Here is a 25,396-nt window from a genome sequence, read left to right as displayed (position 1 = left end):
GCTGTGTGTTTTTGCAGGACATCATGGAATTTGTGACACTGTGAGAACATTATCTCAGGTTTTCAACTGTTTCAACAGCAGAGAACAGGCTTCGTTACTGTACAGCTCACATGCCACATAAAACCTTAGATTCACTGACCGGCCAGTCAATATGAATCAAATGAAAATTAGTCTATGTGATATTTTATACATATTCTTTAATTCATATAATGTGCGTACCTTTATTCATCAACATGTTCTTCAAAACATGTGAAGAATCAAGTTGCTAAAACTGAAGTTAAACGTGAAGCAGTCTGTTTATTTTGTGGAGAATTGATCACTGTTTTGAAATATTACAATTTTTACCACCATCACACAGAAAAACAAACGAATATGACTCATGCAAAGTCTGGAGAGACGGTTATTAAATCCTTGAAACAGGCAGTTTAAGAGACATATTAATATTGATCAGAACTGAGCTTCACTTGGCCTTCAGCAGTAGTCAATGTGCTCCTTCGGTAAAACTAATTATCACTGATAAAAAGCAGTTTTGGTTCAACACTGAACTAGTGTTGGAAGTTATTTCAAGGACCATGCATTCTTAAACATGCAACAACTGCTATAAAAGTTATTACATAACAAAGAAGTTGGAATTTGCTTCACTAGTAGTATCAATCTCATCTTCCTCCAAGCTAAAACATGAAATATAGTTTGATGGGTGTAATTTTGTTTCCAAATCATCATCATAGCTGAAGCAGCTGATGATCCTGATCTAACCTCTGGGTTATATGTTACATTCATTTTTTTTTCTTGCTGGTTTATTAAAACGACCACAGCCAGTCAGGCCCTTGCTAATTAAAATCCAGTCTTTGATGGACTAATATCTAGCATGGCAGATTAGAGGCTGTAATATTTTAATCAGATTATGTTAATCGCATTTTCCCTCACTGGCCTTGGGTGTGGATAGTTTCATTTTCACCTCACTGTTATTAAGTCTAATTCTTTAAAATTAATTACAGTCTAAATCGCGTCATCTAACCAATAAAGGAGTTTTCTTCACATGAGGGCCTGCAGGTCCGTTTCCACAATCACAAAGAAATGTTGACATTCGACTTAAAGCTCCATCCCCCATCCTTCCTGTCTGCCCTGTTACCTTGGAGACAAAGGGACCAATAACAATTTGGTAGCGGCATTCATTAATAAATCACCAGGGCCCAAGTTATGACTAATTGATCAATGCAAATGGAGGGAGCTGCAACTCACGGCAAATCCGAAGGCCGACGCGCTGTGTCTCATGAATGATACAGCTGTGGAGAGAGAGAGAGAGGGAGGGAGGGAGGGAGGAGGAGGGACGGAGAGGGAGAGAGGGAGAGCGGTGACATTAGTCGTCTCTTCTGTCACCGAGTACAAAACATTTCAGCCTGATGACTTTCCAATTACATTAACTATGCAAAGTGTTACACTCATACGATCTATCAAGTAAAACAAACATGCTTCATTACGAGCACACAGTATGAGAATATAAAATCACTGTTACTTTAATAGGACGTGTGTGTGAAGCCGGACTGGACAGACTGAGTGCAGTTTTTCCTTGAGAAGCACTCAGATTGTGAGATAACGATGCTGCAAACTTCAAATGTGTATGCATCCACGTAACACAGCATAGAGGTAATAGATTGTTCTGTAGACAGAATAACTTCCAGCAGGCAGGTGTGCTGAGCAGAGTGAATTCAGAGGTTTCATGAATGGGACACGGGATGCGGTGAATGCCTCGCTGTGCAGCCTCGTGCTGCTTTTGTCCTTCCGCCTGTCCTTGTGCGTTTTGCTTTCCCTCCCTCTGTTTCCAGGACAGAATCCCAGAGGACAGTGTCTGCAGTCAAATCACCATGGTAACAGGAGATTTGAGGCTCAGGTGGGAGTGGATTTGAACTCAGACAACAAGCATCAAGCTTTCATCTTCTTCCTCGGTCTCCGCCCAATCTCACCCCAGCCCTCATCGCCCCCCGTCCCTCTGACTCCCAGGGTGTTTTCCTTTAACACTTCTTTTCCTCGGTGTCTGCCGTCCCTGCTCACCGTCACTCTCATACTCCTCCCTTAAAGACGACTTTACCGAATACCTGCGACAGGTAAATATACATTTTCTTTGAAATGGCTCTGAAATGCATTTCAGTGCTCAAAAACCAGCTATTCCGGAAACGAAAAGATACTCTTTATACCCCGAGTCCTCAAACCGTCCCCGACTTTTTACCTACAATTCTAATCTGAAGAGGACACGTCTTCACAGCTCATACAACCCTGAAGACGCTTTGGACTCCTGAGGTTCCAGGAAACTGAAAGCAACTAAAAAAAAACTCCTACACGGAAGACTGTGATTAAAGAAACACATGACTTAAAAATAATCAGATAAACTCAAGTTGAACTCATTAACAAAAAAGTGATGGGATCAATAAAGTAGCTCTGTGTTGCCTATTAAATAGATAAAAGATTTAGATTTTACCTCTGTCTGAAAAACAGCAACACATCCATGAAGGAAGTGAAATGGTGATTTGTGCCTTTCACTTGCTTCTTCTGCCACTCAACGCCGGATATAGGACGACTTCATTTCCTGGCCTGTATTTTCTCTCTCACAGGCAAGCTCCCTCCCCGTTTCTCTCACACGAAGTTTGTAAATCTCTGGGGCTTCAAACCAGGCTTCCAACCCATCTGGAGCGCCCACAAACCGAGCCAAGTGGAGCGTGTGCCAGATTCGGCTGTGAATGTGAAGCTTTGACACACAGAAGTCCGACAGGTGGAGGCTCCTCAATCTGAACTGCTACTTTTAGCAGTTTTGTAACCCTGAAGCTCTGATTAAATGATCTCAACTACTCTATTATTTTCTTCTTGCCAACATGTCGTGGACAATTAATCTCCAAACAGCTTGTAACCTGATGAGATGTGCAAACACTTACAAAGCAGAGTAACAAATTGTAAAACTGTGTTGCTCTTTGTGGATGAGGTTAGGACGACAGCGTGAGCCAGACACCAGCCACTGCCACTGTGTTACTGTGACGGTTTGGAAACCTGTTACTGTACTTCTGAACCATGTTTTCTTTTCTTTTTTTTTTCTTTCCAGTGAATCTCTAGTAAATTTCAAACATGTTTTAGAAGTAATCTGAATTTTCTGCTGCATTCGCGAGCAGAAGAATCCCTCTCTCAGTCTGGTATTGCCTGATAATGAGATTTTATTGCTGCTTTACGCATGGTGCGGGGTGATGTAGAAATCATGTCGATTGGCGGTTTTCCAGGATCAAAAATGAGGAGCATCAGTGTAAAAACACCTAGCGGAAATGTCAGACCTCGATTGGTCACAATATAGACATACTCTCTAACAGAACTGATGAACTCATACATTGCTTTAATCTTCATTTTCTATCCATCATGTATCTGTGTCAGTGCAGATCAGCTTGTTCGGCTGTAAAAGCGGGACAGCTATAGAAGTGTAGAACGAACACAAAAGCCAATGTACAGATTGATGCTGTCTACTCTGATTAACTGAGAACATCTCTGTTACATCTGAAACAGTCATGCAAACAACCTTCAAGGTCTCTTTTCATTTGCTGTGACAGAGCCGCTAACCTCCAGTCATCTGAAATCAGTCATGAAAAGACGATCGCTTCTTGTCATTTCTCCGTATTTTCCAGTTTCTGTGTGCAGATATTTTCACGTGCGAGCTTCTCGTTATGCCGCTCATAGTGGCGGCAGACCCTGAACGTCTGATTGGCTGTCTGTCCTCACTGTGAGGATCCCGTCATTGTAAGCACAACTCCAGCCTGGTGGGTTTCTTTTAATCCTCAGTGGTCTCCTAAATCCTAAAGGGGGGCAGCGCAGCGGAATGAAAGTTAACGCCAGTTGTTTATCAGGCCGCTGTGCTCTCTGTGTTGCTTTGATGTGTGACGTGAGGCTGGGTGTACATCCCAGCGAGGATGGCTGCGGGTGGGGGGGGAGGCCTCCGGGATAATTGGGTCTTGTGTCAAAGCCAACGTGTGTGACTGTCTACATTCCAGCAGAGGATGCCGGGGTGAAACCCCCGGACTAACAAGCGCTGACCCACACATCCATGTGTGTTTAGCCTAGTTTCTGTGGTCTCCCACCAAGTGTGGACGGCAGGCAGCTCGCAACCACTCAGGGCTCCGCGTTTGGCTTCAGAGAATACGTTACGCATGGAATTTGTTTTCGCAGACAATTCCCATGACAATGTGGCTGATCAATGTCTTTACCCTCGCTCAACTTGTGACTGCAGCGTGCCTGTAATGGAGAAAAATGTGTTTCATTCTGTCGCAGCTTCAAGGCCATGTGCAAGATCTTCCACTGCATGCTGATAATCAGAGGGTCTGTCATGATTCGCCTTGGTGATTCGTGCCACAAATCAAAACAGCTCACAGTAACTACTGCGTACATTCATATCACACCATTCAAGAATGCTGTATTGGTTTGTTGTTAGATGAGGGGTGAAAAGTTCAGATAAGCTTTCTGAAAATAGGAAATTCAAACAATGTTTTGCTTTTCTGTGAGGAGGAAGTAAGAAAAATAAAAATAAAAAACATGTGAGCGTGACTATTTTCACTGAATTTCTCACTGTATAATAAATGGCTTTGCTGACCTTCTGTCTTCAAACGGAAGCCAGGATGGTAATCACACGCACACACACACGCGCACACACACACACACACACACACACACACACACACACACACACACACACACAGTTTTCAGTCCCTGAACGAGCAGATGTCCTCCGTCTCTGTCATCTGAAAACCATTCAGGAGGTGTTTTGGTTTCACTGTCACCTTGAGCTAATTTCTACTGTCATGCGCTTCACGCCGGTCCCAATTCATGCTTGGGGCGATTTAAAGACGAGGTACAGCGGTACAGTATCATGAATCCTGTGATTACGACAAAAAGACAGAATCCTGCTCTCCAATTTGAAAATGGCAGGTTATTCCTCTCCCCGGTGTTTTTTTTTTTTTCTTTCGTTTTTCCGGTTTCTGTTCTCTCCAGCTCATTGCGATGTGCCAGCTGTCTGTGTGGTTTCGGCCTGCCAGCAAATCGATGCCTCTCTTGAGGCGAGCAGCACACCGTTCTGTGGAACATCCTTCTGGTTGTTAGTTAATCACGGAGGCAAGCGTGTGTGACCGGCGCTAACAAGAGCAGTGAAACACAGCGCCATGGCACAAGAGGAAGGTAGAGGGAACGGAGCAGGAGGCAGGGTGTGTGTGTGTGTGTGTGTGTGTGTGTGTGTGTGTGTGTGTGTGTGTGTGTTGTCTTTATAAAAATCCACGGTCATTTCGGCATAAACTTGTCGTCATAGTTCTTGGTTATTATCCGCCCAGAGCAGAGATCCTCCACCATTATGGACATTTTTGTTACTTTCCGCCAAATAAAGTTCACCTGGAGCCACAAATAATCTCCAGCCTTTATAAGGATGATAACACAGCTCATTAGGCTGAAGATACAGATATAGACATACAAAAACTGTCTTCTGTTGCATATATGAAGTTTGATAACTACAATTTAGAATGGTACAAAGTTTATTGCATTTTAAGGTGCTTTTTGTGGTTTCACTCAGTTTGAAAGATATTTTAGGAGATTTAACCTTTTTCATCATTTTGTTAATGGTTTATGCTATTTAATCAGTCTTTGAATGTATTTTCTTTACGTTTCTTGTGGCTTTAGCTTTTTTTTAACAGTTTTTTTTTGTTTGTTTTTGCCATGTTAGCCATGTTTCAGTCCTTTAGTCCAACAGATATGAGTCCTTTTCAAAACAATGTCAAAAAACTTCTTGTTCCATATAATTTTGTGAAAGCTTCCCAGAGCTGAAGGGCCGTGTGTGGGACCACAGCCTCAGATCTCTGACTATCTGACAACGTGAAGACTATCACTCAGATGAGGATTGTAGCCGCTCACCAGTCCTGTGCCTCTTTTTTTTTTTTTTTTTTTTTTTAATGCAACAAATCTTTCATATTCATGTGAGACCAGCAGCTGAGTTCAGCATCAGGGGCCTACACCACAAAATTTAACATGCTTGGGAAAACCAAGGGTTAATCCCTGAAGTGCCCTTGATAAGAAAAAAATGCAACTTTGCCGTTCAGGCCTCTGATCTCTTGTTTACTGTGAAGCCGTGCTGCTGTGAACGATGCAGTCTGTGCTCAGGATTGTTACAATGACACACGTGAAGCGTCTTCAGTAACAGACATCTGGATGGATTCAGATGTTGCTCTAAAACCTCACTGTACTTTTCTTCATAGACATTAATGCTCCTGGACTGTGGGCTGGTAATTTCAGTTCCTCTCCCCTTCAGTCAGATGGTGTCTCCTCACGATTCAGCTAAAATATTCTCCATTGAGGCTGTGTTCAAAGTCAGTCATTTTGAGAAGTGTTCCTGAGTCAGTGTATCGTTAATTCTCACACAAAATCCCAGTTTCTTCTATTCAACTTTAAAAAAAAAAACACACCTCATACACAGACCAGTCTCACAACAGTCTGCACGACTCAATCATTTATTATTGTGACATATTGAAGCAGTGACTGTACAAAAACGGAAATGTCTGAGACACACGCTTGAAGATACATTGAGAATTTCCTGATGTTGATTGATACCTGCCACTACTGCAGTCCCAATTTTGTTAATTGTTTGTGTCTCTGACTGCAAGAGAAACGTTTCTGAAAAGCTTTGGGAGGAAATTCCCAACGCGTTGTGTCCATCTTTGTTCCTAATGAACTGCTCTACTAATATATACTGTTTTACCCATTTATGGCACTGACCTGATGTCAGCTGATGTGATTGGCTGCAAATTACTCTTACTTTTAATCTAGCAGAACTGCTTTTCTTCAGCCTTTTGTTTTCCCTGTCACAACTTTAACAAACAAAGTTAAAATAAGTTGATCTTTCAATGAAAACATTCAACATATGACTTGTTCTGTGATGAGATTAATTGGACTTGTTAACCCTTGCGTTACATTAACATGTTAAGTGAGATTGTGCACAGCTTTGGATGAAAGTGTATGATAATTAGATGAAGCTACGCTGACTCGTGAGACTGATGTTGAGGTAACGATCATGGCGACCTATCTTCCACACTAATCCCAATTCGGTACATTTACCATGAGACCTTCTTCAAAAAGAACACAACACATTAAGATTTATTCTCTTATATTACCCTCAGATGTACTGCCAACAAATGCCTCCCTCACCATGGTTGTAGCAATGGTTATGGCTTGGCAGCAGTAAAGACCTAATTATCAGTGAGTTATACAAGAAGCAGGCCCACTGCCAGCACTTAACACCCATCTTCTCCCTCTCTCCGTCTCTAATGGCCCCGCAGCACTGGTTATGAGCTGAACACGGACGAAGCGGCAAGACAACAAACATCAGCTCCAGATCAGACTTTGAACTGTTGGAGGAGTTAGCAAGTAGTCGCAAGCACTGACACGCGTTCTGAGTGCGGAGTTTGCATGTTTTTCCTCAGATCTCCACAATTTAAAATCATATAATTAATGTTAACTCATTACCCTCCAACTGTGAAGCCTCAACACATATGTCGAACACAGGTATCTAATCATTAACATCGTCTCATCATTGTCCACCTGTCTGCCGCGCTGCGCTGAAACTCGGCAGCCATCCATCAAAGCACCCCTGCTATCGACTACGCTAAAATGTCCGTATCAAATTAGTAAAACCATTTGCAACCAAACAGAAATGTAATTACGTCCCCTCTCTGTTCCTCAAGGGAAGCGACTCAGTTCAGGGCGTGTGAAACTCAATTACACCACGAGTTTGCAGGAAATAATCTGAGATGCTGGGAGTGAGGAGGGAGGGGAGTGAGACAAACAAATCAAGCGACAAGAGAGCTGGCGGAGGTCAGGGAGCAGCAGAAATAGAAAGGTAAGAGATTAAAGTGAGAGGAAGTAATAATACCTGATTACTGGAACTTGTGCTGCCAATCACTGACTTTTGGAGCTCCCAGTCTAATCAACTCCACTCATTTGCACTCTGAATTAAAAAAAAACATTTCCCAACAGGCGTGTTTATTGCTGCTGAGGATAGCCACTTAATGGTCCCAAGATAAAAGAAGGGGGATTCAAAGTGCACAAAGATGATTCACAAGCAGAGTATTTTATATCTATGAAGCACAGCTCTGGTAAATTTGGTATTTGCACAGTGTAAAGATGAGACGGGACAGGTAAACAAAGGCAGGCAACGATAGAGAGAGGAGGAAGAGTGCAGTAGAGAAAAGAGAGAGAGAGAGAGAGAGAGAGAGAGAGACAGGACACTGATGGAGGGGAGTTGACAAGGTGGAGAAATTATGCATCATTACGGAGGTACTAAACAGGATTTTTATGCAAATGCACCTGTCCTAGTAGAAACTGTGCAGCAGGGCTCCACTGGAAAAATACATTTAAACAAGACACATGGGAAAAGCTGATGTTTGGGGAAACTCCAATTCCAGGAACACTGGATGTTTCACACAGGCATGATTGAATTGCGCAAGGTGACCCGAACACACGAAATACGGGATTTCAGCAGTGAATGGTACTGATGGCAGGAAAAAAAAAAGCTAATTTACCCAACGACTCATCTGTGAACAACAAGCACCACTATTATGACAACATGTTACCCCCGAGAAGTGACAAAAACAGCCAGAAATCTTATTTTGCCACTCATGAATGACTAACAGTACATGATGAAATTTCCACAACAATATACACACAAACACATTACAGAAAAATATCAAATCAGCTGCACTATTGAAGACATGACTACTTCTGAAATCAGAGGATCAAAACACAAGAGTGTGCTCATACAAGACGAATGTGTTTACTAAATGGGGTCTCTAGCTTCTCAATAGGTGAAATGGGAAAAAAATAAACCCACTCGAGACATCGGCTTTGTTTACACTAACATTTTCAAGTGAAATCAGAAAAACAAAATCTTTTGAGTGTTGTCTAGTGTTGTTTGTCTAATGGTACTCACTGGAGACGTGACCTTTCTGAACCTCTGTAAACAGCCGTGGTTAAAACTTTGCCTCCAGAATGTCATGACCCCCAGTCCACATTCTCCTGGGACATCCCAGTTCGAGAGTCAAATAGCAAATCAACTTTGTGCTCTGTCCATCTGAATATCTGTGGACTCGCCATGTTAATAGGATATTGTTCTCTGCACACACAAGTATGTCGTTTCATTGCAACAAACAGCACCAAGGATGTGATTTTACTACTCAAATGTCATATAAAAGGAATCCAGAGTCACTTAACTTACATCCTACATAACACTTCATTTGTATGAATTGATCAAAAGGAAAAGAGGTGTGGTGTTTACTTTTGCCTGAATGTTGCGGATATGAAGTTAAAGCCACACACATTTTCTAACGTGGCGCTCAAAGACACAACTGAAGCACTGCGAGTAAAGCTCTGTTTGCAAGGGATTATTATTACGTCTGGACAAGTGATGATTAGTAATAATTGTGGAGGATATCTGTGATCTTAATCTTGTGCCATGTCTGTAATATGTAAAGTAGAAATTTTACCACCTGCAATATTTTGCCAAACACCGATGTCCTGCGACAACACAAATGTGCACCTTGGTGATTAGGGAGTATTTTAGTTGCTGTTTCTTTATTGCGTGTCATTTTCTCCCTTTTTTCCTGGTTGAATAATTGAGGTTGCGGAGGAAACTGATGGCATTTTATGTGCAAATGCAGGAGTAAGCCCATCCCCAACAGGCCTGTGGACCGTCCACAGAAATAACACCAAGAAGAAGAGAGAAATTTCAGAGGATTTTAAGATGGATGATTTTCATAGCAGCAAACAATAAGAAACATTGTTAAACAGGTTTAATACAAACACCCTGATGGCCCATTGATTGATTGATTGATTGATTGATTTGATTTGATTTCGGACACAGCGGCGATCCATAGAAAAGAAATAATAAAATACAGAAGAGAGCAACACACATACACAACAAGACAGACATTCCAACATCAAGTGTTTACACACAAGCTAAAACGCCAATGCCTCCAGAGCCTTGAAGTGAACCTAACCGTACTCAGAGCAGGATTTACCAGTGCAGAAATAATGCCGTTTGATAATTTAGACATTCATTTAGACATTCAGACGTACAGCTGAACATACGGTTCCTGAGTACAGCAGGACATGTAGGAACATCAGCACTCACAAACATTGGATTTGCACTGCTCCCTCTGGGCACATTGAGCAGCATCCTCAGGCCATCATTATATGCCACCTTGAGTCTCTGCATGGAGCGCCTTTTGTAGTGCCGCCACAAGTGGGCAGTATACATTGAGGTACAGAAGGTTTTAAAAAGAGTTATCTTAACAGGCACATTACTAAATTTTCTCTTCAGCATGTTAGCCTGTGCATACATCATACGGCATTGTCTTTGAATGTCCCTATCATCAGACAGGTCGTTCCTCAGTGTCCTAGATACTTAACTTCTTCACAAGTTTTAAGGACAGTACCAGAAAGAGAGAAGACAGGGAAAGACAATTTCCCAACAATGTCGCTCACTGTTCTAGTCACATTGCTGCTTAGTCTTGTTTATTGTTACCATGATGACTACTTACCACATTAAAAGTGATCTTTTTTTTTTTAACCCGAACCACAACTTTTCCATAAATCTCACCAAGTGCTTCGATTGAGTACCGTGTCACCAAATAGCCTCTGGCTCAACTCAACCACAGCTTTCTGCAGTTGTTGTAGCGGCTTGCAACATGATTCAGGTTCAGGCCAAATACTTGTACAGTTAGCGTATCTTATGTTTTCATTGGATCTTTGAAACCCTGCCTTGGGTAATGAGGAACGTATAGTTCAGACCAATAAACTGCAACGCAACTGGAAACACATCCCCACATGTTAAAAAAAATGTAAAAAATCATCACAATTTATTAGTTTACGCTTTCAGGTTTCACCAGTGCTTGACTGTTGTGTGCAGTCTACTGACATCACTACAGAGAAAACACAGTTTGTATAAAATGTGTTAAAATCACATAGTTTAGTTTTGTGGCTTGAACCCAACTCAACTATTTGATGTGTTATTATGTTGTGTCAACTCTCCTGTACCCCTGTGAGTTGAACTCTGGGTCAAACAGCAAAGAGAATAATATGAATTATCTGAAGTTTGTGCAAGGCAAGCAACGTGACGGTGACATGGTATGATCAAAAGGAAACGTGTCGCACACTTTGCTTACAGAGTTCACAAGTCGGTTGACTGAAATGCCAATTTACAGGGTCTGTATCCAGTTCTAATTGGATTCTGCCCATATTGTGTCCAACTGCCGCTGTAGAGGTTGCTAGGGAACAAGAGCGGGGGAGCCGGAATATCCTAGGCAGACGACACCGTCACTTCGGAGTTTATGACCTTCGCAACCCCGAGTGGCGTTTTAAATTGAGCACCCCAAAGAAACCAGCTGCTTAAGGGCGACACAGCCCGTTAATAGGATGTTAGGAGCTTAAAAAAAATGTTGCGAGCTGACAAATGGACACGAGTTGACTGTTGGGTGTAAAGACGACAGGGTTCGAAAACCAACTGCAAGGACTGACGTTGTCACACACCAAAAGATCGCAGTAACCAGGATGGAAACACGGACACTTAACAAGCTAGATGGCAACCCCAGACAGTGGAAAACTACACAGGAAACAGAGGCTAAACAGACAGATGAATAAGGAATGAATACAGAGGAAGGGCTGGATGGGACGCAGATGGAAACACACAGGAAGAAGTCTCTCAGGGAGCGAGAGCACAGTGAGGCACACAGGGGAGGAGTCAGACGATAGAGATGAGGAGAGACGAAGCGTCGATGAAAACACACCACAGACATGGAACAGACGCTAAACATGAAACATAAACCTCACCTGAAACAGGAGTCATAAGAAATAAGACAACCGAGAGGATAATTAACATGAAGAACCACATTCAAAACACAGAAACAGGATTTTGGCACACACATTTTAGCCTGACGTAAACCGAAGCTACTCTTTGAATGTAGAATTAATTAAAGTTCCATTGTCTGAACTCTAACTTGCTCCGTGTGCCACCGATATCAATGCCGAAGCACGTCTTTGAGACAGGTGCAGAAGCATTTCATAAATTCAAAAAGCAGAGTGCCTGAGGAAAAGCAGCTCTGTGACACGGAAACTAATTGTATTGGAAAACAGGAGAACATGACTGTAAACTGGAAGGATGTGTTTCTACCAAAACCACTGCCAAAGACGTGTTGGAGAGATGTTGCTATTTATTAGTGTTGCGGGGACAGTTCCTCGTGAGAGGTGCCGTCATTTTCTTTGTTGAAGACATATTTGAAGAGAATAAAGTCAGTGTGACGCTCGGTGAATGAAATTAAATCAATTTAGATCAATTAATTATCCCTTTGAGTTATTACTATTACAGAATGTGTGTTTGTTGCCCACATTGCGGAGACTAAAATGACAATACAAGCTCCTGTTTTGGGAACTTGTTTCTAAAAGTTGCACATTAAGACTTCATATTGTATGTCAGCACTGTTAAAGGTTGGATTAGGGTTAACTTAAGGCAAAGCGGTCGTGATAATGGCTTCAGTCAGTCTGCAGGAAGTTGCATCAAGTCACTGCAACGTCGCACTAAGTGATGGAAACATAAGTCTGTGTTTTTGTGGATCCTAAATTGTTTGTTGCTCTGCTCTCCGCTGGGGCAGCAAGCTAAAACAAAAGCCCTCCGGACATTGCCTCAACATTAATTAGCAGCTCTAAGTGGACAAACACACACACACACACACACATAGACAGAACCTCTGATGGCGGTTTAAGAGTGCACACACACACACACACACACACACACACACGTGTTTATCCACGAAACATGTGCAAAAATGTATAAAAGTGTGCTGCTAGCGCAGAATGCAGGCTTGGAAACAGCAGCACACACACACACACACACACACACACACACACACACACACACACACACACACACACACACACACACACACAATCTCTGCCTCCTCAGCAGACACATCCGACGTGGTTGCGGCCGTTTGCTCAGCTGCAAAATTTAGTGTTTAATAATTCAGGACCTACTGCTCGGCTTGGCTCTGCACCGTGCCGTGCTCTCCGGCTGAGTTCACCCTGCGGAAAACCCTACTGGGATTCTTCCCGTCTTCCCTTTCTCTCTTTCTTCACCGCTAATTCCACTTTCTTCTTAACCTATCACTTTTTCCTGCCCCGCTTTCCCCTTTTCACCCCCTATGGGTGGCCCTCTCATGCCTCTCTCTCACTCTCAGTCTTCTCAGGGAGACATCCCTGCCCTTCTGTCCCTGTCTTGTCCTCGCCTTGTCATCCTTTGTCCCCATTTCATCCCACTTTTGTTGCACAGTTAACTCCTCCCTCCCCTGACTTCTATTTCCATCCCTTTCACTTTGCACCTTCATCTGTCTCCCCTGCCTCCTTCCTTCACTCCTTCTCCCGTCCCTTCCTTCCTTTATTATCGCCCCTCCTTCCTAACCTTCTCCCTTTCTTCCCCTGCTACATCCTCTTTTATTTTTTTTTCCTCTCGCCATATTGATTCGCAGGAGGGCAGGATTGCAGTTGATGGGCACAGCGAGGGAGGTGCCATCTGACTTGGCACCAGGGGGGGGGGGGGGGGGGACGCACCGGGGTTCATGTGAAGATTAAGCCGGATGATTGGACTAATGCTTCTGACAAACTGGCAGGTTTTAAAGAGCCTCATTCTGGAAATGTTTTAGGAGCTTGGGAATCTTTCAAGGCTTTTTCAGTCTTCCACACGAGATCTTTACCCTTCACAGCGGAACAGGAGACGCGTCATCGGAGGACAAATAAACCGATGTGTCTTCCACATAGATGTGCAGCAATTACACTGGAGTTACGCTTAATCAAAACCCAGCAGGGCCATAAACAGGTTGCACTGGGACAAAAAGCCATTTCCTACCAATTTTTATTTCCTCTCGATGTGCTCACGGCAGAGAGAATTACCCAGATTAGCAGTTAGTTAAAGGACACCTTGTGGCGGCCTAAGTGACAACTTTATGAGCAAATTATTTTGCAACAGACAAAATACTCAATCACGGTCTCCAGTTAGAGACAAAGGAAATAATGAGTTCGGTTGAGGGACTGAGTCAGAGCTGTAGCATTAGACTCAATGGATGGATAATATTATGGTTCTATTTCTGATCAGTAATTCATTGTTTTTCTCTCAATTATGCAAATTCAATTTTTGCACTTACTATATATCCAATCTAGTAAGAATGAGATTCTGCCAACTGCCGCGGAAATGAAGACTATATATATTCTCTGCATATTTTATGAAGTATCCAACTTTAAACTGAATCCCAATGAATTGCAGTTAAAACTGAGAAATGGCAGTAATAATGAAAACTCAAATGTGTGCAGGACGCATCCAATGACTCTATAATTCAAACAAAACCTTTATGAAGTAATTAAAAAAAAGGTTGTTTATGAATGAATCCTATTGATAAGTGTGACTGTCTTCCCACTGACCACAGAGTGACAGTCTTCCAAATACTTTTGTGAAAGGCTCTCTTCACCCAGCTCACATCAGGACTGCTGGCTCACAGTTTCAGAGAAACATTCTGACACTAAAAACTCATTTGATAAAACCCAAACCTTTGCCAGTACCAATCTGTTCTCCAACGCCTCAAACTGCATCTTTCAAAATGACTCCTTTTAGTTATTATTTTTGCGTCTGTTGCCAACTTGGACTTCGTTTTCGCACAACGATCAACTGGCACAGAAGAGAAGCAGATAATGAAGTAATGACTGGAAAAATACTGATATTCTAACATACTTAGATATTTAGTTATGAGGTAAACAAACTCCACCACTCTTTTATTCAAGCGTTTAACAGAAATGGCAAATTCTTGAGGTGCTAAATGAGGAATTTAAGCATTCACAGTCGCAAAATATTTTGTGAAATATTCAAAAATAGGAATATTGGTAGTTTTGCTTTAATGAAATAAACGTAAAAAAAGCGGCAAATATGGACAGTTTACCTCTGAACTTCGAGTTACTGATAAAGTGTTTAAATGGACTGTGACAGACTGGATTATAGAGATAAACCTCCAATGATGCCCAGTGTAAATGACAGTCAAATTGATTTTAAGGCTTCATCAAATGGAAAACAAAACAATGGCTAGAGTGCTGAGTGCATGACTTTATCAAGCAGCCCTACTTTGTTAATCCCATAAAGGTACTGTTCGTTGTGTCTCGTTTGATCAGTGAAAGTTGTGTATTTTTTTCTACTGTCTTCTGTACCTGTATTCAAATTGCTCCCCTTTTCAGTCACCAGCTGAAATTAGTCGCAAGCAGAGATCAATGCCACATTATCCCAGCCCGGTTAAGAATCTGGACCAGCTTTCAACGGTTTGTGAAATTTCTTGAAACTTCTTCTATGTTTTTGAAGAAGTTATGTTCTTTTGCTAAATTTCCTTTGCTTCATTCTTTATACCTGCAAGATCCCTCGTGAAATCCCAACAGAGGAAGCCACAGCTGAGGAGTGTGACCGGGCATGTTTCATTGATTTATTGAAAAAGATGCTCGCCGTGGATGTCGCCAAAAGGATCTCACCTAGAGAGATCCTGACCCATCCGTTCATCACGTTGAGCCGTCTCAATGGACCAGACAACAACAGCTAGTAAGTGTGTTTAGAAGTATTCATCATCAGTATACAGAAGATATGAGAAGTTGTTGAGCTTAATGATTGTTGATCTTGCAGCGTGACAATTTCTGTCGGCCACATGAGGGTCTGCGTTGACTGGAGTCATGATGGAGAGGAAAATGTTCAGCAGCGTTCCCCCGACGCCACCAGCTCCGACAGCTGCCCTTCAACCAGTGGACATGCTTCATCTGAGCTGAGCGGCGAGGGGCAGGTCTCAGCGCAACACCACTCCATCAGGGGAGCAAAGAAGTCATCCAGGAAAAGACGTTTGGACCGTTCATGCTCTGTCAGCAGGTATTTGTCTTATCCTGATCCCTTCAATATTTGCACAGTATTTTAAGAAAACAGATTGTTCTTTTGAGAAACATAATTTTTTTCTTGCTTCTGAAAGATCGACCGAACAAGATGAGGATGACACGCAGCCCTCGACGTCTGAATGGAGCCGTCCCCCAAAGAAAAGGACCAGATTCAGCAGCAGTACCAGTAAGCACAGCGAAAATAACTTGATCAGTTGTTTTAGATATATTTTACATATAGTTAACTAGATAGCTTCACTAACCTTGGTTGATGAGATGTTTAACCAGCATTGTTTTTGTCCAACAAACATATTTTTGTTTTTCAGAATTCCCCAGAATCCCAGAAAGGAAGGGAATGTTATCAACTTCCAAATCCTGTGGCAGAAAGAGGAAATATGAAGATGACGAGCTCGAGATGCCACTCATCCTTTGCAAGCGAAGCAGAGTGTTGACCGAAGAAACTGCCCTCAATAGCGAGTAAGTGTGGAGAAGTATTCAACGTCACTGTTCACAAGATGCATGACGTTATTGAGATTAATGATTGTCTATCTTGCAGTGTGGAAGCGCCTGTCCCGTTCATAGTGGCCAGCTGGGCTTTTTGGAAGTTTGGTGGACGGAAAGATGCTCAGCAGTCCTCCTCTGACACCACCAGCTCTGACAGCTGCCCTTCAGCCAGTGAAAATCCGTCATCTGTGCAGGGCAGTGAGGAGGAGGCCTCGCTACATGTCTCCAGAGGAGCAAAGAGCTCATCGAAAAAACGACATTTGGACCATGTCAGCAGATATTTGTCTGATCTTTAGACTTCTTATAATTATGCAGTGCTTCTTTAACAAATTGGCATTTTTCAAAACTTTTTTTTCTTGCTTGTGAAAGTCCATCAGAACAAGATGAGGACAAGACGCAGCACAAGGCTGCTGGCTGCAGCCCTCCCCAGAAGAAGATGATCAGATTCAGCAGCAGCCGGTAAGCACAGCAACAACAAGAAAAACTCTTGGGAACATCATCGACAAATGACTTGATCACTTGGATGGACTTTATTTTACATTTAGTTTACTGAGATAGCTTCACTGCTTGCTCAACAAACATCCATTTTTTTTCTCCCCAGACTTCAACAAAACACCAAAAAAAGAGAAGAAAAGAAGGAAAACATGTTAGCGTGCAAATCCTGTGCGATAGAAACTTTATTTCTACAAACATTTATTTCTATAGCACTTTTCATATTCAGAAAAAGCAACACAAAGTGCCAAACAGTAAAAAAATCAGTATAAAAAGAAAACTGCACCTTCATCAAGGTAGCACGAGCATGCACATAGACACACAAACACACAGACACACACAGAACCACACACACACACTGAGTCAATGCAGCGACTTTAAAACTGGTGCAATGTGGGCCCGCCCCCTGGTCCTCGTCATCATGCATGCTGCAGAATTTTGTAATAACTGGAGATTATGTAAACTGAATTATTCAAAAATCTAACTGTTTTAATTTGCTTGAAAGACAAATTTCATGTGGATGTTCAAGAGACTGGTATGATTGCGTGCGAGTTCACCTTATTACTCCATATGAAGAGGAGAAGAAGCGCGACGTGGTGCTGTGGCAGTTACATGTTTATGACACACTGCCCCCTGCAGTTTCGGGGTGATTGAGCTGCACGGAGCACAGAGAACAGTGTTGACAACTTTAAACTATTTCTTAAAAAAAAATAAATAAATGAACTATTTGACTCTTCCCAGGTAATATACGGTAACCAACCATGACTTTTACTTTAAAAATACGTAAACATCGAGTAATAAAAGAATAAAACAAAACTAATTTTTATCAGGTTTTTACATTGGTATACGAAGGCACATAAACCGTCAATGAAGCAAAAAGTGATATACGTAGTTATGATCCTCCTCAGAGAGACCTTTTAACAGGAAGGACTCAAATCTGGCCAAGTAAGAGCGAGCATGTTCCCTAGTCAACATGTCTCGTATATTCACACTCAGCACGTGTTGTTAGATCTATTGAGGAAATATAAACAAGCAGCATGTGGCAAGCCAACTGCGGTGATGATATAAAGAAGCATATTGCTGAATGAGACAGAAATTTAATCAAAGTCAAAGTGGAACCGCTAATTGCTGAATTTTTCAAGGTGAAAACTGTTTCAAAAGGGGCAAAGCAGAAGACAGAGGTTTGATTGGGCTCTACATAGTCGGCTTAGACAGCTGAATGAGTTGCATGTTGTCTTAAATTCACAAGATGCTGCGTATTAATCTGACATGCAACAACGCGACTGAACAGCTCATCCCGACTGATATCAGTTGCATCATGAACCACCGCTGTTTCACTTTTGTCTTTCCCTTTGCTTCACGGAAAACCTCAAGACGTTCAAGGTTACATAACTCTGCTGCGTGTTATTATTTGAATACCTGCTCACTGAAGTCGCTATGCTTCCCCATCTAATTATACCAAACAAACAGACTCAAGTGTAGTGTTGTGGGTTCTTCCTCTGGGTCCACCGGCTGGCAGCGGCATAAAATCATTTCCCCTCTGTTTACTGTTTACTTAACTAATTTATTTTCTTTGATATGTTTGGAGACTTTGGCTGGCAGGGAAACACTGAGTCATAACTGTGTCTCTTCACTCAGCCAAAACCAGGCAGCTGTTGTGATCGACTCTGACCAATAAAGAAGACATCGGTGAACTGAGCGGCAGCAACCGCTACTGCGATCGCTTAACCTGACCTGCTTTGACGAGGTCAGGCCGGCATGAAATAGGAACCACATGGCGACCACAAGAGTAAGGAAAACCGCGCACACATCAACATGCAGGTAGCTCTGGAGTGATGTATTGTGCTTATGTGAGGATGGATTCACCTGAGTCCTTCCTGATCTCTACTTTAGCTCTGCATGAGGGGATCTGTGAGCCACCTGAGCCCCGACAGCGCAGCCTCTCTCTTTCATGCTGTCTTTCTTCAGCGATCCCGCGTGCACGACAGAGCTACAGTAATTTCCCAGCCTCTCTTTGCATCACAATCAGTCAATTTTCCCTGACACTTCTGCCTGAGAGCACTTTGAGTTTGTGCTGCAGGAATAAAACAAGCTGCAATCAGTTGTTTAAGGGCTTATCAGTTCAAAACACTGAAGAACATTTGTTTCAAGTTTAAATCATGTTATCTGTAGAGAAGTATAACATTCTATCATGCACAGAAACTACAACATTATATTAGCAAACATGACGCCAATCATGTCCTCTGTTTGTTCTCTGAACAGATTTTTCAGTCAGCTTGGAGTCAAGACCTTTACAAATTCAGCCCAATGCTGCTCATTTATTTGGAGAACAAATAAAGTTTTATTTGAAGTTGGCGTTTAGGAGGCAAATGCATGAATTTAACTACAGCTGTGATTCATCAAAAAATGTGAAACTGTTTGATTCTTTCAAAAAGATGAAGCTCATGAGTACAACATGACCACAGTCACATGTGAAACACAGAGGACTGCACCACCACAATAACACAAATACATCTATTTTTCATTCCATTTTAAAACCTATTTCTTACTGTGTCTTTAACATTTACGTCAACAAATTCAATAAATACTTCAAGTTATGACAAGATTTCCTTTTGATATTATGTGATTACATCAAACAGTCCCCAGTTTACCCTGTATTTTCTAAAGTGTCAATTCCAAAAATAAAAAAAAAGGTCGATCCTCTCCCCTGTGTATCTGTTAGTGTATTCAGTACGTCGGGCTCCTCCGTGACCTTGAAGAGCTGCTGATTCAGACATAAGTCATGTGAGGATTGAATATCAGAGAAATGGAGGAAAAGAAAGAGTGTGATGCATCGAGAAAGGAAGCGTCTTTAAAAAAAATCTATATATTTTTTTTTTGATCCGTGCATTCATGTGACAAGCATGTTTATGTGCACGTATGTCTACATTTAGACTGAACGAGAGGTAGACGGCGGCTTGCAGGTCAAAAAAGGATTCATCGCAAATCACATACAATGGCAGAGCTGGTTTCTTTTGCAGCTCCGACCACAACACTTTCCCCCCACAGTTAAATAATGAGCTCTGTGGGGACTGTTCTGCATAATCAAATAGAGACGCACAGACAGAGAGATCCCTGAAATATTCGCACAATCTCACACACACACGATGTGGGCTCCTATTAGCGGGAGGCGTAAAGACTTTTCAACTGTCAACCACCAATTATCGTCATGTTTTGCAACAAGTCTGAGAGAGGAAAAAAAAAAGCTCTATTTATAAATAAATATTAGGCAATCAAACAACAAACAAGTAATTTCCTCTGTGATGCAGACATTCAAATATAAGAAACAGGAAAGAGAGAGGAAATACAGCTTCCATTCATCAATACAGCTCCAGAAGCAGACCTGAGCACTGCACCATAATAAACATAAATCTGCCATGTTTATGTCCACTGTTTCCAGTGTTTCTTATTGTTATTGTCAGTGTTGTCCTCCCCTGCCTACATGTCTCCCTTTGCTCTCCTGTTGTATATTTAATTAATCTGAAAGCCAAATAAGCCAGCTTCTAATTGGTGTCACGGTGATTCACACATCGCAGCATCTACCTTTTTCTACCGTCTAATTAAAATTTATTGAAAACAAACTTGTCTCCTTTGAAGGCTGCAGGCACTTAGAGCAGAAAACATCTCAGCGGTAGTTTGATAGAAAGATCAGGAGGAAAAGGAAAAAAAAAACGGGATTTGTTGCTGATTTAATTAGCAATAGAAGTCTGTTGTCAGGCAGATTTCATAACATTATGGGTGAAATGAAAATGTCAATCAACTCATCCGCTACACACTTCTACACTCCAGTGGATGCCCTTTTTAATGTAATCTGGAATAAGTGGTGAGTTGGCTTTTAAATTTCAGTTTACATTAATCCCATTTAAATCACAAGCAGTTGAAAATCTACATATTTCAATGACTTTCAGTGGATCACTTTAACTTTGTTATCTGGGTCTCAAATCTTATCCATCAATACATGACAATAGTTTAGAGCCAGCATCAGATGGTAAACAGAACGGTGTATCTTCATCTTTAATAATACTATTCCCAGCATCATGTAAAGGGTCTCGTGTGTATTTATAGCTCATCGCAGAAATGAAGGGATTTCTAGTTTCTGGACACAAAGCGGCAGGCAGTCGTGTCATGGCAACGGGTCCTCCCTGCACCTCCGTCGTCATTCGCTGTGGCTACAACAGCACAGAAGGCGCTGATGGGCTTCTCGGCTGAAAACACCATGTGATAAATTGGATTCAGAAGTGTTTGACAGCTGAGGAAAGACACTGAAGAAACTGCTGCTAAAAAAGAAAAAAAAAAAGGTTTCATTGAAGAAATGATCTCAGCCTTTTTGGAAATGAAAGCCTAGAATCTTAATTGTGCTCAAGGCTTTAGAAATGTGCCAACATGTCCTATCTTTTTTGTAACGTTTTTAAACATTGTGTCCATGACATTAGGAGAAAATCCTTCAAGTCTGTTGAAGAATCCTTTTCAGGGTGCAGCAACCCACATCCTGCTGAACAGCTGCAGCCCAGTTTCACTCATTCAAACAGCTCCAGCTGCACCCAATGCGCTGCTTCATCTCGCTTAAAAATGAATGAGGTGTGAGTCAGGGCCAGTGACTATTTCCATCTTTTTTGATTCTGTACCGTCGCTTCAAGTTAGCTTTCAAATCCACTTCTAGGCAGCGTGACGAGCGACCGGGTGGTGCTGACTGAGCTGCGCTGTCATAACATTGTGGAAGGAGCTGTAATTGTGACGTGATAAAGGGGTGTTGCGTCGACCCGGAGGGAGCGGACACGGTTTATTCTAGTGCGTATGGGGGTCATGGGTAAGACATTAAACCTATTTGTTGAAGAGTGCGAGTTGTGACTATTAAAACATTATAACTTACAATCGATGACAACAAACACGATTCGAGCACATGATCAGCAAACCATTTTCAAATTACACACTAAAGGAAAAGAAAACGGATTTGAGTGATGGCCAGATGACTCAACCAAAGGATTTGGCGTTGTTTGCAGTGGTCAGTATCTATCAAACGAAGTCAGAGCCAGAGAAAGTCGTGACACGGTGAGAGGATTATGGGTAGCTCAGTGATAGGACCTGAGTGAAGGCCGGTCCGATCAGACAAGCTGTGTCTTCAAGTGCATGCTGGTTCTGAGAGAAAGGTTTCAAAATAGTTTGTTGTGACAGTACAGGACAGGTGGTCAAAATACCATGGCTGATTAGAGATAAAAAGCCTTCTGATGTGTTTGCAATTCATCATTTACATGCAGCAACATGTTAGTTCCGACTGAGTGACGCTTCACAAACGACACCTCCAGCAACACGCTTATTAGTCTTGATCCTGGAGAGCTGCTCTTGGCTGTGGCGTCATTTGGTGCGCGATACTAAGAAGGTGTGACAGTGTATGTAGCACATGCCTTCACAGCTCCAGGTGTGGAGGCAGTGCAGCCCGGCAGCAGATGGGGACACTTGACATACTGAATTTTATCTGTGAATTTTTTTTTTTTTTTTTTTTTTTTTTTTTTACTTTTTGTTTTGAGTGGGTGGGGAAAGTAGTTTGACATCCAGCACAACCACTACATACGTACATCTTACAGAATGGACACAAGGTACACTTGAACATGGCATGAAATACTGTATACATTAAGGTGCTCACGAGCTAAAACTCTTTGGGCAGTTCCACCAGAGTAACTGAGTGCAAATTAGTCTTCTGTTTCAAGTGTGTGTGTCAGTGAGTGCTGGACCTGATGTGCCGCCCTGCAGGAGGGATTTGCTCTAAGAGAAAAGACCTGCAGCCTCCCAGGTTTAAACTGCAGCAAAGCTGTGAGGGGTCCATAAGATTTTCCCCCAGAAAACAGGACTGAACAGGCACCGTCTATTAGGTGTTATTTCACAATGGAGCTCAGATGTAAAATAAAACCCGGTCTTTAGATGAACGTTGGTTGATTGTCTGACTACCACACTCCTCCTCCGCCTTCATCCAGCCTCGGAGTATTTTGCCAGACAGACAAAACTGCTTTGACTGGATTTTGTGCAGAGGAGGGTTTGTTTTGATACTAACCTGGCACGAGTGGGTGGCGGGTTACTGTCTTTTCAATATTCATAAAGAGGATACTATGATTCAAAGCTGGAGAACAGGAGGGATCGACAAACTCACAGAAGTGCCCAGTGCAAACTGTGTTTGGGTCCTCCAGGAAATGAGCATTTAGCGTGAAGCTTGTCCACAATACATTCATCTGTTTTCCCTCCAGCTGAAACTGTACTGAATTACACCACAACAAGAGAACAAATGCAATATTTCCCAGAGAATAACTGTGTTTTCAAGTCTTATTTATCAACTAGAGATAAATATAGAGCCCGAAGGCTAACTGTGAAGGTCAACCTGAAGGTCAGATTGATTCCGTTGAAGGTCAGGCTTCAGTTCTGTTGACTACAGAACAATGAAAACATGTTGTAATTCAGAAGCAGCGTTCGGATCGATAAACACACCTTTGGATACAACTAAACACCTTATTTGAATGCAGCATCCATTTATTGAATGTTTGAAACGCGGCTGAACTGAACATCAACGTTATTCATTCAGATATCTGGAGCTCAGCAGAAGCTCGGGGTGCTAACGCACTGCTAGTTTTAGCCATCTCGCTTTTGTTCAGGCACATAATCCAAATGAACGGGTCTGTATTAGGCTGCTGCAGAGCTTGAAGATAACTCGTCCATTTGGAAGATGCTTACACCGGTTCCACCAATTACACCTTAATGATTTGCAAAAAAAAAAAAAAGTGAAATAAGAGCTGGAAATTAGCCAGTGGAATGAAGACAAATGACTTTCCAATTTGTTTTTGCATTCCTCTGTTAAGCCCCTTATCAGCGTCTCTGATCCTACGAGCTCAACAGAAGAAGCCCCAATAAAACATTCAGGGTTTATCAGGAAAATTAGACAATCCCAGTCCATTTTCCCCGGGGACACCCTAACTATAATGTGTTTCCAAGGTATAGACTGCAGAATGAGGAAGCCCAGACCTCCACCCATTGCTGCCTCCATCTAAACACTAATCACAGTGGAATAATGCACTGGGTTATTCTGTGTTTGCACTGCTTGGTCCTTTCAACTCAGATTATATGAAGCAAGACATATGTTTGTAGTTTGATTATGATTTCACTGTAAAGTCTTGGTTTTGAATCAATCATGAATTAAACGAATGCCCTTTTAATAGAAACTCACGAGAGGAACGAGAAATGTAGGCGTGAAGATTAATGCGTTTTTTTTTTTCCCTGTTCCTGAAAACCTACAGTGAGTAATGACTGCTGCTGACACAGGAAACACAGAGAGGCAGAACCTTACAAGTGGTCCTATTCAACCTAATATCATTTGTCATGCTGCCGCCCTCCACTAATACTCCTCTGATGTATCTTGTTATGGATCCAATTGAAAATCAGTGAAATTTCATGCACACACATGTATACATGTGCAAAGCGTTCTCGTTCAGAGGACTGAATGCTTCACGTCGACATTTGATCCGTGATGATTCCCTCGCGTAACATTTTAAAAGCATGTCTAAAAAAATACTTTCATGAGATGGAAAAATGTATGTGCCGAGAAGATCAACTCAAGTAACTTTCATGGATGAAAGATTAAAAAAAACCATAAAATCGTTTTACTGTATCATCGGGTCAAATCTCAGCACATACTTCTTTCAGTCAGTAGGAATTGCAGCTAACATGGTTTTTGAAATGTGGAGTCTAATTCCAATGAAAGAACGGAAAAATCTGTCATATCAACATGTGCAATACAATTATGGCAAAATAACAGACTGAAATGTGATAAATTGCATAATTACATGCGCTACCCGTTGATGCTCTGTTTATACTCGACCAATCAGATACTGCCCTCCAGCTCTGGGTTGTATTTCATTTCATTATTGCAACATTACTATTTAACTGGTGGAAACAGGCCAGAAGCCAAAAGCACTGAAGCACACAACAGAAAAATACTAAAAGCAACAAAGTCAACAAATAGATCTGATTCTGAAATGCCGTTCGTCTAAACAGTAGATGCATATGTGATCAAAAAAAGAAACGGCACTATTGTGCTTCATTAAAATTGTATCCAAATCCCAAAGCACAAAGACATCAACATTTAATTGTGTATCGCATGTTTAATATCTTGCAACCCAAATCCCTGAGAGTACTTTTCAGTAAATATGGATCAAAAAGACAATAATGTGCAAAACAAAGAAGGTCGCGAGACAAAGCATGGGATTTTCATGGTGTTAGAGTTGATTTCTGAGGATGCTTGACCTTCACATAACAAAATATTGTATTTTGTTCGCCCTTAAAAAACTCCAATAAAAATCCAACTGTGATGCTGGGTTTCAGAGCA

General features: G+C 41.8%; 1 protein-coding gene across 2 annotated transcripts in view; it reads right to left on the bottom strand.

Moving 5' to 3' along the window:
- The window catches only part of tmem163a (transmembrane protein 163a), a 57,656-nt gene that overhangs the window by 11,271 nt on the left and 20,989 nt on the right, over positions 1-25,396 (bottom strand). For both annotated transcript variants that reach the window (XM_030112266.1, XM_030112267.1), the window contains one exon: positions 1,243-1,286. In XM_030112266.1, coding sequence (XP_029968126.1) covers positions 1,243-1,286 — 44 coding nt within the window. The remainder of the gene's footprint in view (positions 1-1,242; positions 1,287-25,396) is intronic.

The sequence above is a fragment of the Salarias fasciatus genome, chromosome 16 (assembly GCF_902148845.1).
Source record: "Salarias fasciatus chromosome 16, fSalaFa1.1, whole genome shotgun sequence".
NCBI lineage: Eukaryota > Metazoa > Chordata > Actinopteri > Blenniiformes > Blenniidae > Salarias > Salarias fasciatus.
Note: the sequence above shows the minus strand (reverse complement) of the source record. Positions and strands in the feature narration are given on the sequence as shown.